General features: G+C 37.1%; 1 protein-coding gene across 11 annotated transcripts in view; it reads right to left on the bottom strand.

The window, feature by feature from the left end:
* LOC134363293 (neurexin-1) overlaps positions 1–14659 on the bottom strand; it is a 765130-nt gene that overhangs the window by 21164 nt on the left and 729307 nt on the right. For 7 of the 11 annotated variants that reach the window (XM_063078883.1, XM_063078879.1, XM_063078881.1 and 4 more), the window contains one exon: positions 1017–1104. In XM_063078883.1, coding sequence (XP_062934953.1) covers positions 1017–1104 — 88 coding nt within the window. The remainder of the gene's footprint in view (positions 1–1016; positions 1105–14659) is intronic. The other 4 variants (XM_063078880.1, XM_063078882.1, XM_063078878.1 and 1 more) reach the window with 1 other exon arrangement.

Below are 14659 nucleotides of genomic sequence, written 5' to 3' on the forward strand. Positions count from 1 at the left end.
ACATGCAGAATATGCATCCTGAAACATTTTCTTCTCAAATATCAGAGTGAGTAGATTTACTTTACAATGGCATTCTTCATGAGAATGCAAGTTAGTCATTTCATTGTGACATGACACTCTCTTGGGGTTCTAGGTGACATCCATAGATGTCACAAGCTAGCAGATAAAGGTTAGGCCATATCTACCTCACTCACTTGGTTAACATAAACAAGAAAATTATTCAATTTTTAAGAAACACTGCTTTACAAAGAAAACTAATGGAAATACTTGGTATTATGACTATTTGGAATCAAATCCAGGCTATGATTCATTCATTTTCAGGGTCCACAGACACCACTAAATGGTATAACAACTGTATGGAAACAGTATTTATGTGTTAGTCACATCAGATGAGATGCAAACACATCATAAAGAAGGAGGTGAAATTATGCATCAGCTGGAAGTAAAACACATCAGCTTGAATTTTAGGGAAACATGGCAAGACTCAAATATTTCTCCATTAAATGTATCAAGGACTACCTGCTGTTTGTTTTACTATTGCCATAATACTCACACTACCAAAATTCAAAAATACATCACTTAAGATAATTTGCTGGTAGAATGAGTAGTGGGGACTCTTTGTCAGTAGAAAGGTCAAATAATTTTCCACAATGCACTGCAATTTTTTAGCTTTGCAATTTTAGTATAAGTGACCCAAGAGAAAGCCCATTACACTGTTACACACAAAAATTATGTTGAGAGCTAATGGGAAGGGAACAGGAAAGTAGCAGCCCTGTGTGTTTTCTCCCCACTGCTTTTTCTGAAATACATAATCTTGTTTGATTTTGTTTCTACTTTTTTTTTTCAATAAATGTGGGAAAATTTATTCATGTAAAAAGCAAGGACCCTTATCTCACAATGAGCCATTGTATAAAAGGGTAGCCTTCTAGACAGAAATTCAAGGCTCTTCAATGGAATATAGCATGCAATAAATATTTACAGTAAAGCCAAGAAAGTAAGAAAAAAAGTCGACTAACCTAACCCACCTGAGCTCGGCTCACAGGGGTCAATGTCCTCATCATCGCTGGGACACTCTGCTGAGGCCACAAGGATGTCATCCGTGGTCTGCAAAAAGAATCAAATACAGTGGATTAATTTAAAGGCTCATAAGAGATCCTTTCTTTGCCTCATTGACAAATGAAACATAGTTTGTGTTTCCTCTCAGGGTGAGAAACCAAATTCAATATTTCCCTTCCCAAAGACGTGGAGTTTAATTAAATTTCTGAACTTATTTTCGATACCTTATGGAAGTATCTGCATGTTTTTGAAAACTTGATTACACCTTATTTTACATGAGAACTTAGAAATGGTGATAGCCAACTTGTAGACGCCCAGCTATTCAACTGCAGAGAAGCTGCACACAATAACATACAGAGGTTTAAAACAACCTGGCAGAAACAGATGATTTGAAATTTATTATAGCCCTGGAGTGCTACAATGTACGCATCAGTGGGCTTTATGTAGTCCTTGGGCTTGTTCTAAAAGCAGAACAGCCATAACCTTTTATATTCACGACCAGGTAGTTTGATGAATCTTTGAGATATAGTTTGTCATTATTAAGAAACACAGACTAAGTAGAGAATCAGATATTTCTTTCACTGATGCAGAAAAGTGAAGCAAATATAGTCCATGTAAGGTACGTTTTCAATTATGTAGAGCTTTTACACTCAGATTTCATTTTTGTAATGTTCAGATAGCAGGTATTATTTTCTCATTGTCCTTTTCATCATTAAGGTTTCAGAGCAAATGAGAAGTATATTAGTGGCGGGATGAGTGGGAGAGGAGAAAGAGGTGACCATTTTCTCTGTGACATTCTTGATCGCACTTTCAGCAAAAAAGACAGCTATCACTGTAATAAAAAACAGTGTGTATAAATCCTAGCAGTTAGTCACATAATCAACACATTGACAAGCACCAAAGATTATTCTTTACTGCCACTTACAAGCAGCAATAAACTCAGCATAGATATTGCATGGAATTAGTGAAGGTTTACATCAGATTTGGCTAATGCTAAGGCAAAACAGAGAGAATCCAAGGTATAATAAAAAAAAAACCTCTTTACATTTGCTAAGGATTAAGTAGTTCAGAAATGTTTAAATGATACTCAGAACTACAACACTGATGCAGTCCTAATTGAAAAGCAGAATTAAAATCATATAGGTTCTACTTCAAAACAAAAGCAGAAATATGATACGACATACTTTCATTAAAGGAACAACTAATATTGTCAAAGGTTAAAGTATAAATTAATTTTAAGAAATTTGTAGCATTTTGAAAAATGAAGACAAGGGGTGATATACTTTTATGACAAATACTAGGCTTAAAAATCTTTCAAGTGCAGGTCTTTAAGAATAAAAGATTTGTTCAGATGCTAATGCTTTACATGATAACTTTCAATAAAAGACTTTACATAGCATTTTGAGATGGTTTCATATTACTCTGCTGTTAATTCTTCTGAGATGGTTGAAAGAATTTCTGGATGTATTTATTTTGCTGCTATTTTAAAAGGGGAAGTTTTAAGTATTGGTTTTCTTGAAAGAGTTGCTGTTAATGTCAGTGAAAACTATAATCAACTGGCATAATGGTCACGCAGGTAGCTTTCATTAAAGTGAGCTTTAAAAGGCAAAGACCCACCTCCTTTTGGTATAAGCATATCTTGCAGGATAACATCCAAACTGACTTGATAATGACAAGTTATTGTATTATGTGGTCTTAAAGGTCAACTGCTCCAATTCACCCCAGAGCAGATAATCAGCTTTTTTCTAGAGCCAACTAATGGAAAGCTACTTTCATTCTCAACCATAGTGGATACTCTTTCAAATTAGTTACAAAGTTACCAGAGAATTTCTCATTTTCCTTGGGGAATTTTAAATATATGGATGAACTCAATAGAGTTATTGCTTTGTTATTTTGTTCTTGATAGTGGGAGGAGGATGTGAATAAATTCTTTAAACCAATGCTTTTCACCTCAGCAGTGACATTGTCCCCTTTCTCCTCCTTCACCTTGGAGGATATTTGGCAGTATCTAGAAATGTTTTAGGTTGTCACAATTGAAGTGGTGGTGCAGGGTCTACTACCACTGGCATCTAGTAGGTAGAAGCCAGGGTTGCTGCTAATCATTCTAAAATACACATGACAGTTCTATCATAACAAAGAAATATCTGACCTAAAAAGACAATAGTGCTGAAGTTGAGAAATACTGCTTTAGAAGTTTAAAAATTGTTCTGTGCCTTATTTTTCTCATCTGCAAAAATGGAGAACATAATAGTACCTATTGTTATAAATACTAAATGAGTACACAAAAAGTACCTATGACAGGACTACATTGTAAATGTTTACTACAAACTCAATATTATCAACATTGTCCTTAGTATTTCAGAAATGTGGCACCAAGTTAACTTAATCTCTTTGCACTACACTTATAGATAATTAATTTTAGATTTTAAACTAAAAGTTGTACAGAGGAATTATTCTCAACTTGAGGTCTCACGTTAGTATTTATATCAAAATACAACAGCTTTATTGGTACGTTGTTGAACAAAGCTTCCATCTATTACTGTCTAGGTTCAAATTCTGACCTAAGGCAAACATCAAATTTAAATAAAGAAGGCTGCTTCTTAAAAGAAATTCATGGGCTACAAACATGTGACTCAGTGACAGTGTTTCATGCTGAATGAATTATTTAGGCAATACAAGTTAAATTTGGTTTTAAAAGTTGACCTATTTTTCTTTTGGAATAATTTCACAGCAAACAGAAAGTGTTAGCATGTTCCCAGTGTAACCTTTCACAAAACACAGTACCTAAAATAACAAAAGATGTCATATAATAGTACCTCCAATAGCCCCGTTACAGCAGAAAAAAATCACTGTACAAATATGATCCTTTTGTAAAACTACATTTTAGTTTTTCACATACTTTTCTTGGTACAATTAATATACATTATGGATTTTTATATATATTTTTCCTTCGGAAATTAAAAACCAGCAATGGTCTTATGAGTAAAAGACCTCAAATCAGTAAATGCCTAGGCAGGAATCATCATGGTATGAAAAATTGGGAAGTGGCTCAAGTGTAGGACAAAAAATCAAATTTCATTTTGGAGGCTGAATTACCTGAACAATTTTCTAGCCAAAGCTGTGTAATTTAAATTTACTTCACTGTTTGGAGTTGCCTCTCTGTGACTTGCTGTTGGGAGAGCAGTGGAAAGAAACTCAAATATGTCACATTAATCAACTCTATTCTTTGGTATACTTTTCCTTGATGTTTATAACCTTTTTCAGAAAAGAAACAACCTACTGAAAGAGAATAGTGATCAAGCAAAAGCATTAGTTTTACACAACAGTCCATTTAGATAAGTGTCTCTAACTGTGCATTTAACCACTCACAGGTCAAAGTGCTATGCTGATGTCCCCTAATTCAGAGAGGTCTGTACTGGCACATGGCAAGTATTTGTTCGAAATGTCTACTAACATTTAGGTCTCCCTACCTTTAGGGTAAAAATGACTTAGCATTCAAGAAATAAAGGCACTGAAATGTAATCCATCATGTTCTATATATGAGCACCAACATGTTATAAAGTTTGGGGAAAATATAATCAGGTCAGAATAAGGGAGAAAGGATATCCTCAATGTGTGGTAAGAAGTTAGACTAATTTATTTAACATTTAGAGAGATTAAGGAGAGACCATTTTGTGGGTTAGAAACTAGGGAAATACTGATGTATTTTTATTTGTTTGATTATTTTCACTTAGAGAGAATCTTTTTTCCCCCACCTTCATTAATGGTGAATTTGCTGTATATATGCTCGCTGTCATTTTAAATAACACAGCCCAATTGCATATCCATGTGATAAAAAAAATAGATGACTAGTGCATGGATAAACCTAATATGTAATATTATTTATCCCTGCTAAGAACAGCATTCCTAGACTTTATTCCTCATTCTTTGCTGAAGACTGATACATTCCAAAGAAGACACCTACAGGGAAACTTTACCAGAAGGACAAATCTGTTTTGTGAGGAAAAGAGCAAATTTCATCTGTGTAATAGGATGTCCATTGTGAATTAGATGCCCACAAAGAAATAATTTATTCTAAAATTTTAATTGAAACTTTATCTCTAAACAACAATATTTTATCCTGCTATACATCCAAAAATAAAATAAAAAATTGAGTCAAACAATGATGCTCACTTGTATAACATTAGTTAGCTGAATCTTTCACTGCTATGACCGATATTTAAACTGAATTGAGACAACTGATGGGTTGAGTATGGTGCTAGCTGAAATGTGACATGTTTGATTAATTGACAGGCACTTGTTCTTGTTGATACTTTTCTCTATGCAAAACTACCCTGTAAGAGAGAGAGAGAGCTTCCATGTCTGGCTTGCATAACTGAATCTAATAGTGTCTCCAGAGATGATTTATCACTAAGTGAAGTTCCTTGAAATGAAAATCTGACAGAATTCAGAATTAGTGTCACAAATTCCCCAAGTAAGGTGCAACCCATTGTACTGATAATCTATGGCACAAGAAGTTTCTAGGAGATGAGAGAAGTCACAATTTTCACCAAAAAGAAAAACTGCAAAACAAAACAAAATAATTGAAATGTGTACATATAATTCCCAAACAGTGGTCAATTTGACCAAATCAAATCAGTAAAAAATATATCAAATTGGCCGTTTTAATTAATCAACAATCTGGTTAAAGGCACACACACACAAAAAAAAATTAGAGAATTTTTGTAGAACTTATGGTAGTTTCAATTGTCTCAACTGAGTGTTTGGTTTTTATCTGTCGATTATTTTTCTTAGTAGATACTATATAAAGATGTCATTCTCATGGCTCACTGTTTAATAAAAATAAGAATATTAAACTGAGATCAAATATGTGGAAGATAAATTTTAGCTCCAGCACACAACAAAGATAGTGTGGACTAATTAGTCAATAACAAATACAAAGCACCTCATCTATGTATAAAATTTTCTGGTGGGCATAAAATATGCTCATTACATACTAAGGTATAAATTGTGGTTCTTAACAGCAAATAACTTATTGTTCCTAGTCTGTTCTAAAATAGATGAACAAATCACTCATTAATACAAATAACAATCAAATCAATACAAATAGCTTATTTTTTTATGAAATGTAACAATGCTTCCTTATATATTACCTCATTTAATATTCACCAAGAGCATCATTATTCAGAATGCAGGCAGAGGTGCTATACTCTTAGTGTTATAGTTGTGTCCGCTAAAATAAAATACCCATTTGTACACTCACTTACCCACTTTGAATGCGTGAGCATTGGCTTTCATAAATATTTAGGGCAAAGCTTAAATATCCCTGAAAACATCCAGCATTCACATTTCTTTAATGTTCTTTCCCAATTGATGCCCTAGCTATTACAAAAAGTGACCATATATCAGCTGTCTGCCTGGGAGAAAGACAGACATGAAAGCCATTAAATTTTTTTCAAAATTTTCTCAGATGTTTAAAATGTATGCAGTGGTTCCAGACAGTTAAAGTGGGTTTGAGTAGAAAAACTCCACCATGGTAGCCATCACAAGGCCTACTCAATCTAATATTCATTTTTATGTACATTTGATACTGGTTATCCTAACAGGCAAAATTCAAAGGGAAATACAGGAATGTGGGAATTATGTGGCAGAGAATGAATTTTAAGAAAATTATGGGAGAAAGAAGAAAACTAGATTCCTGCCTAATCAAAATAGAACATTGTTTTTGCAAATTTATGCAAAACAGTCAACCTACAAAAAAGAAACCTGGTGTCAGAAAACTTGAAATTAAATTTATGTTTTTAGAAAAAGATAGAATGTCTGTTTTACTATTTCTTGAAGCTGCTGATGATTTCTATGCTCATATTGCATTTCCATTTTTAACCAAGGCAATGCAGGAGGACTGGCCAAAAGCAAAAGTTAAAATGAAGTTTAAACTTTCAGGAAGCCATCACAGTAATCTATCCTCCTAGAATCTCACTAATCAGAATTTGTAGATGTAAGACATCCAAAGATTATGGGTAGCGGAGTAGAGGTACTGGAAGGGAAACTATGGGGGTGATCAAATGAGTGTTCCCTCTATTTGTTTTGTTCTCAGGCAAAGCATTTTCTGAAGTAATTTTGGCCATTTTCAAATTAAATAAATACTGACAGATATTTACAAATGTAAATCTAGGTTTCTAGCTGTGCCTTTATGAACCTCTAGTCCAACTATTGTGACCGAATGGACGAATTAGTCACACAGGTTGAACTAAAAATCCTTACTGGTAATGAGGCCAAAACAGATTTTATGATTGTAAAATGCTAATGATGAATAGCTTCAACTAGCATGACTCCAAATTCCAAACTTTCATTGTTGGCATGCAACACATTAGGGAATGGACTCATGTTTTAGTCAAGCAGTACTATATCTTCTTATACTGAGCCAGACCTTAGTGATCATTAGTCTAAGCTTTTCATTTTACATATTGGGAAACTGGAGCTAGAAAATTAAACGTTTTTGTTTAGACCGTAATTATACTGCTAATTAATGGCAAAGCTGTGAGATTATACAGACCCCCAATAGACTGTGATTATCTCTTATCCCAGATGACTTCTATCTGTCCATTCATCATCCATCCATCCATCTGAAACTATCTTGTTCTCTAATTTGATGTGGTTTACAAAGTTACATTTTAAAATAAATTTAAAATAAGTGAAAAGGTGGCAAAAGGAGAGTATTAGATTTTAGATAGGTAACTACTAAAATTGTCAAGAAGAAACATACACCTAAAAGAAGACACACATACACAACTACTGACCATTTGATATGGCATCACAGTAAGTGACACTAAAAGCGTGAAAAATTAATGTTAGAGTTTAAATTTTTAAAATCCAATTACAAAAATTTAAATATTGACATAACTGCAGTTATTTTGAAATGGAGTCAACCCAGAAAGTTCTTTATTTACTTGTGGCAATCTTTTCTTAAATTGTGTTTTTTTAAAGAACTTAAACACCATGCCTTCAGTCACTGTACATAATGGCATAATTAAGTTCCTGGGGACAGAAAGAAAATGTAAATTATTGAATCATTTTTTGCCTTTTTATCCCCTTGACTTAGAATATTGCAAGCTATGCTGGCTACAGAATTAGCTCAATGGCTCTCTGCTCTCGTCTTATTAATTCACTGATAAAAATTCGCCCCCCAAAATTCATCCAACTTCCAAGGCCTCTCGTATTAACGACTGTCTTCACAATGTAAGTGCTAAGGATATATTTATCTTTGTCTCTCTTATGCAACTGTCATTAGGATTTTGTCAAATTATCTCCTATTGCATCTTGGGAATAAATAAATGGAAGTGAACATTTATTAGTAATACTAGTTGTTTTTCCAGAAACAATTTTGATATGCATTCACTGATCAAGTCAGACTTATTTATATAATGACTCTAGAATTGGAGGTTCAAAATCAAAGGTGGGTACAATTATTATGTGTCAATTAAAAATAAAACTTAAAAAAAATCAAAATCAAAGGTATAGAAGGAGTAATACACAGCTAGTTATCCAAAACATTTCTTTGCTCCTGGGTAGTACCACAGCCAATGTCCTCTTCACTGAACTTTAACATGGGGATACACGAGAACTTCTATCCCACACAATGCTTGGAGTATGGGAGAGCAAGAAATATGGATGTGGCTGGAAATGATGATGACTTAGTGAACAGAAAATTTGTTTTCTGAATTTAATTTTGTCCATGAGTTGAATACATGCAAGGTTTTATATTGAGCTCTCCCAAATAAGACAATATCTGAGCAGCACCTCCACGAACGTTATCTATCCAGAAGTGATTGACAGTAAATTTTATCTGCCTCGATGTTAGTTTGTTCATTCTTACAGCATCCAATCTTTGCTGATTCTAGTTAAACTGGAACTCTAAGCTTCTAGACTTTACTTTGTTCCTTACAAGGCACACTTTGGTTCATTAATACATATGGTTGTGTACTGCATAACGACATTTTGGTCAATGATGAACTGCATATACAGCAGTGGTCCCATAAGATTATAATGGAGCTGACAAATTCCTATCACCTAGTGATGTCCTAGCCTTTGTAACACTGTAGTACAACACATTATTAACACAGGAGCAATGGGCTATATGATATAACCTAAGTGTTTAGCAGGCTACGTCACCTAGGTTTATGTAAGTACATTCTATGGTGTTTGCACAATGATGAAACAGCCTTACAATACATTTCCCACAATGTATCCCCATCATTAAGTGATGCTTGACTGTACTAGTCCAGAAGTAAGTCTCAGTTCTGGCTCTTCTAAGCAAGTGCTTGCTTCGGCAGCACATATACTAGCTCTTGTAAGCAATATGTGTCATTTTGGACTAGTTTTTGTGTTCTAAACAGTGTATGTAAAAATATATTTACTACACATGTGAATACATATGTATATGTAATCATTTATATACGTGAATCATAATAACTTCTGAATCTCATAAGAATGTTATGGGAATTAAATTTGATATGTGTGAAAACACTTTGGAAAGTATGAAAGTGCCCACAATGCAGTGTTTATCTAAGTTATTATTAAAATTCATAAGGATTCGAGTTTCAAGATGGCGGCGGCTGCGGTGGCTGGCGCGGAGTAGCTGAGGTGGAAAAGGTGGCCACTGGGCCTCAGGCAGCCGGGAAACTTGTGGACCTTCCTCTGGCCATCTCTTAAGGGAGGACTGCTGCTGCTGGCCGGTCGTGGGGGCTCAACGCCACTTTGCCCCCGGCAGGAGAGGCTGCCTCATTTACAGGCAACAGCTTTGAAGTGTGGAGCAGGAAAAGAACTGATTCTTAGCTGCAAAAGCGAGTCTTGAAACAGGGAACACGGCGCCAGGGCTGCTGTGGATGCAGCCAGGATCCCGGAGGCTGGGGCCGCACTGAAGGCGGCCAGCTGCCCTATTCAGGATCCGAGGTTTCAGGCCGGCATTAAAGAAGATTCCTGGGAGCGCCCGAGCGGCGCCGCGACTGAACAGCCCGAGGCGGCAGCGCCGAGAACACGGAAGGCAACAAACCAGAGACAGAGCGAGCGCGCGACCTGGCACAGCACTGTGAGTGATCCCTGGCACAGCTCTGTTCGGGGGCTGGATGCCCACGCGGCTTCCGCCTGCACCACCAGGCCACTCATTGCCCCGGTGCTGCCTCCATTTTCCCAGGTGCGGGCAGCTCCGCCCTGCTCGGCCATCACTGAGCCCATTTGCTTGGCCTGGCGCGGGGCTTTCCGGACCCTGCGGCCGGCCTCCTCTCCCACTCCCTCCGCGGTTCTCTGGCGGGGCTGGGGGTGTGGGGCGTCCCGACCAGTGTTGGGAGGGCTAGGAAGTACGGGCGGGCCGACTGTCACTCCACCACACCCTGGACTCCGGCCCCGGTAAACTTCCTGTTACTGGGAGGCAGATACCATCTCTGCGACCACCAGTTTGGAAAAAAGCCTAACGAATTTCTGGTTGGGAATAGTGTGGTAGGAGAGTTCCCAGGTCCGCTTGAACCTGCCGGAGAGCAGGCTGCAGGCGGGCACTAGACTCGGTTTATACCGGGGGGATACAAAGGTGAACAAGACCCGAGAAAGATGTACACAGTGCTACAAAGGCACCCAGAGAGACCGGTCGTCTGTGCCTAGCAGAAACCTGGTAGACTTCCTGGGCGAGGCGGTGCTGAGCAGGGTCTTGAAGGCCCAGCTGATAGACGAGGGGTGCAGAAGACACTCCCCAGCCCAGCACAGTGTGCACAGAGGGGGGAGATGTGCGGCCAGGGAGGCGGAGACTCGACAGAAACCACACACCCGGTGGGGTCGCCACTGCACGATCTAACAGCCTGGGCCAGAGCACACGGAACGGGGAGAAGTCCTGTACAGGAAGTGAAAGCTCAACAGAGATCACACACCCTGTGGTACGTGATCCACCAGCCCAGCAGAGTACAAGCTGACCAGAAAGGTGGATCCCCGGAGAAGCCCAAGACCTGAGGCAACGACACACACAAGACACTAGAGGCCAACTGAGCAGTCACGGCGGGAGCCATACCAAATTGGCAACCACAGCAACATCCTAGTTAGTCATTAGTCTCAAACCGGTGGACTGTGAAACCCCCTGCCACAATGAATAAACACCAAAAAAAAGACACCAGAAATACAAAAAATCAAGAAAGTACACCACCAAAAGTTAATAAATCTCATACTCTAGATCCTATAGAACAAGAAGCCCTTGAAATAACTGACAAGGAATTTCGAGTGATAATTCTAAGGAAACTGAATGAGATACAAGAAAACTCAGCTAGACATCATGATGAAATGAGGAAAAGTATACAGGATCTGAAAGAGGAAATATACAAGGAAATCAATGTCCTGAAAAAAAATGTAGCAGAACTTGCTGAACTGAAGAAGTTATTCAGCGAAATAAAAAACACAACGGAGAGTTTAACCAGCAGGCTTGTCAAAGTTGAAGAGAGAACCTCTGAACTTGAAGATGGGCTGTTTGAAATAACACAAGCAGACAAAAAGAAAGAAAAAAGAATCAAGGACATGGAAGAAAATCTGAGAGAGATATCAGACAACCTCAAGCGCTCAAATATCCGAGTCATGGGTATTCCAGAAGGGGAGGAAAATGGAGATTCCATTGAAAACATATTCAACAAAATAGTGGCAGAAAACTTCCCAGGTATAGGAAAAATCACAAATCTTCAGATCCAGGAAGCTCAACGATCTCCAAACGTATTCAACCCAAAAAGGCCTTCTCCAAGACATGTCATAGTCAAATTGGCAAAACTCAGAGACAAAGAGAGAATCTTAAAAGCTGCAAGAGAGAAGCGTCAAATCACCTATAAGGGAGCCCCAATCAGGTTAACATCAGACTTCTCATCACAAACCCTAAAAGCTAGAAAGGAATGGGATGATATTTTCAAAATACTAAAAGACAAAGATTGCCAGCCAAGAATACTCTACCCTGCAAGGCTATCCTTCCGAAATGAGGGGCAAATAGTATATTTCTCAGACAAACAAAAACTGCGGGAGTTCACTACCACAAGACCACCCTTACAAGAAATCCTCAAGGGAGTACTGGGTTTGGTTCCTGAAAAATAACTACCACTGCCATAAAAACCTAAGAAAAATCTAAACCCGCTAGTACAATAAAAATGGCATTCATGAAGAGAAAACAAGCTAACAAAAACACTATCTACAACCTAAGGAACCAACAAACAAAGAAACCAAACAGTAAATCAGAAAGCAAGGAACAAAAGACACCTAAGACAACCAAACAACCAATAAAATGCTAGGAATAAATCAACACCTTTCAATAACAACTCTTAATGTTAAAGGCTTAAATTCCCCAATTAAAAGACACAGACTGGCTGACTGGATCAAAAAGCAGGACCCAACTATATGCTGCCTACAAGAGACCCACCTCACCCATAAAGATTCACACAGACTAAGAGTGAAAGGATGGAAAAAGATTTACCATGCAAACAGAAAAGAAAAACGAGCTGGAGTGGCTATTCTTATATCTGACAAAATAGACTTTAAACTAAAAACCATAAAAAGAGACAATGAGGGACACTACTTAATGATAAAAGGACTGATCCATCAAGAAGACATAACAATCATAAATATGTACGCACCCAATGTTGGAGCAGCCAGATTTATAAAACAAACTCTATTAGACCTAAAGAAGGAAATAGACACTAATACCATAATAGCAGGGGACCTGAACACTCCACTGTCAATATTAGACAGATCATCTAGGCAAAGAATCAGTAGAGAAACACAAGATCTAAACAAGACTCTAGACCAATTGGAATTGGCAGATATCTACAGAACATTCCACCCAACAACCTCAGAATATTCATTCTTCTCATCAGCACATGGATCATTCTCCAAGATAGATCACATATTAGGTCACAAATCAAGTCTCAATAAATTCAAAAAAATTGGAATTATCCCATGTATCTTCTCAGACCACAATGGATTAAAACTAGAAATTAATAACAAACAAAACTCTGGAAACTATCCAAACACATGGAAATTAAACAGCATTCTACTTAATGACATATGGGTCCAAGAAGAAATCAAGCAGGAAATCAAAAAGTTTATTGAAACTAATGAAAACAATGATACATCATACCAAAACCTGTGGGATACTGCAAAAGCAGTATTGAGGGGAAAATTTATTGCATTAAATGCTCACTTCAGAAGAATGGAAAGATGGCAAGTGAACAACCTAACACTTCACCTTAAAGAACTAGAAAAACAAGAACAATCCAATCCTAAAGTTAGCAGACGGAAAGAAATCATTAAGATCAGAGCAGAACTGAATGAAATTGAAAACCAAAAAACAATTCAAAAGATCAACGAATCAAAAAGTTGGTTTTTTGAAAAGATAAATAAAATTGACAAACCATTAGCATGGCTAACAAAAAAAAGAAGAGAGAAGACTCAAATAACAAAAATTAGAAATGAAAAAGGCGATATTACAACTGATTCATCTGAAATACAAGGAATCATTCGAGACTACTATAAACAACTATACACCAACAAATTTGAAAATCTGGAGGAAATGGATAAATTTCTGGACACACACAAGCTCCCAAAACTGAACCGTGAAGACGTAGAAAATTTGAACAGACCAATAACAATAAAGGAGATTGAAGCTGTTATCAGAAGGCTCCCAACAAAGAAAAGCCCAGGACCAGATGGATTCACAGCAGAATTTTACCAAACATTCAAAGAGGAATTGACACCGATTCTTTACAAACTATTCCAAAAGATTGAAACGGACGCAAATCTCCCAAACTCATTCTATGAAGCAAACATCATCCTGATACCAAAACCAGGTAAAGATATAACCAAAAAAGAAAACTACAGGCCGATATCCTTGATGAATATAGATGCAAAAATCCTCACTAAAATACTAGCAAACAGAATACAGCAACACATACGAAAAATTATTCATCACGATCAAGTGGGATTCATCCCAGGGATGCAAGGTTGGTTCAACATACGCAAATCAATAAATGTGATACACCATATTAATAAACTCAAACACAAGGACCATATGATCATATCTATAGATGCTGAAAAAGCATTTGATAAAGTTCAGCACTCATTCATGACAAAGACCCTCTATAAGTTAGGTATAGAGGGAAAGTATCTCAACATAATTAAAGCCATATATGACAAACCCACTGCCAATATCATCCTGAATGGGGAAAAGCTGAAAGCTTTTCCTTTAAGAACAGGAACTAGACAAGGATGCCCACTCTCACCACTCCTATTCGACATAGTGTTGGAAGTACTAGCCAGAGCAATCAGAGAAGAGAAGGAAATAAAGGGCATTCAGATTGGAAAAGATGAAGTCAAACTGTCCCTGTTTGCAGATGACATGATCCTATATATCGAACAGCCTAAAACCTCTACAAAAAAACTGTTGGAATTGATAAATGATTTCAGCGCAGTAGCAGGATACAAAATCAACACACAAAAATCAGTAGCATTTCTTTTCTCCAATAGTGAACAGGCAGAAGGAGAAATCAAGAAAGCCTGCCCATTTACAATAGCCACCAAAAAAATAAAATACTTA

The sequence above is a fragment of the Cynocephalus volans genome, chromosome 14, assembly GCF_027409185.1.
Source record: "Cynocephalus volans isolate mCynVol1 chromosome 14, mCynVol1.pri, whole genome shotgun sequence".
Classification (NCBI taxonomy): Eukaryota; Metazoa; Chordata; class Mammalia; order Dermoptera; family Cynocephalidae; genus Cynocephalus; species Cynocephalus volans.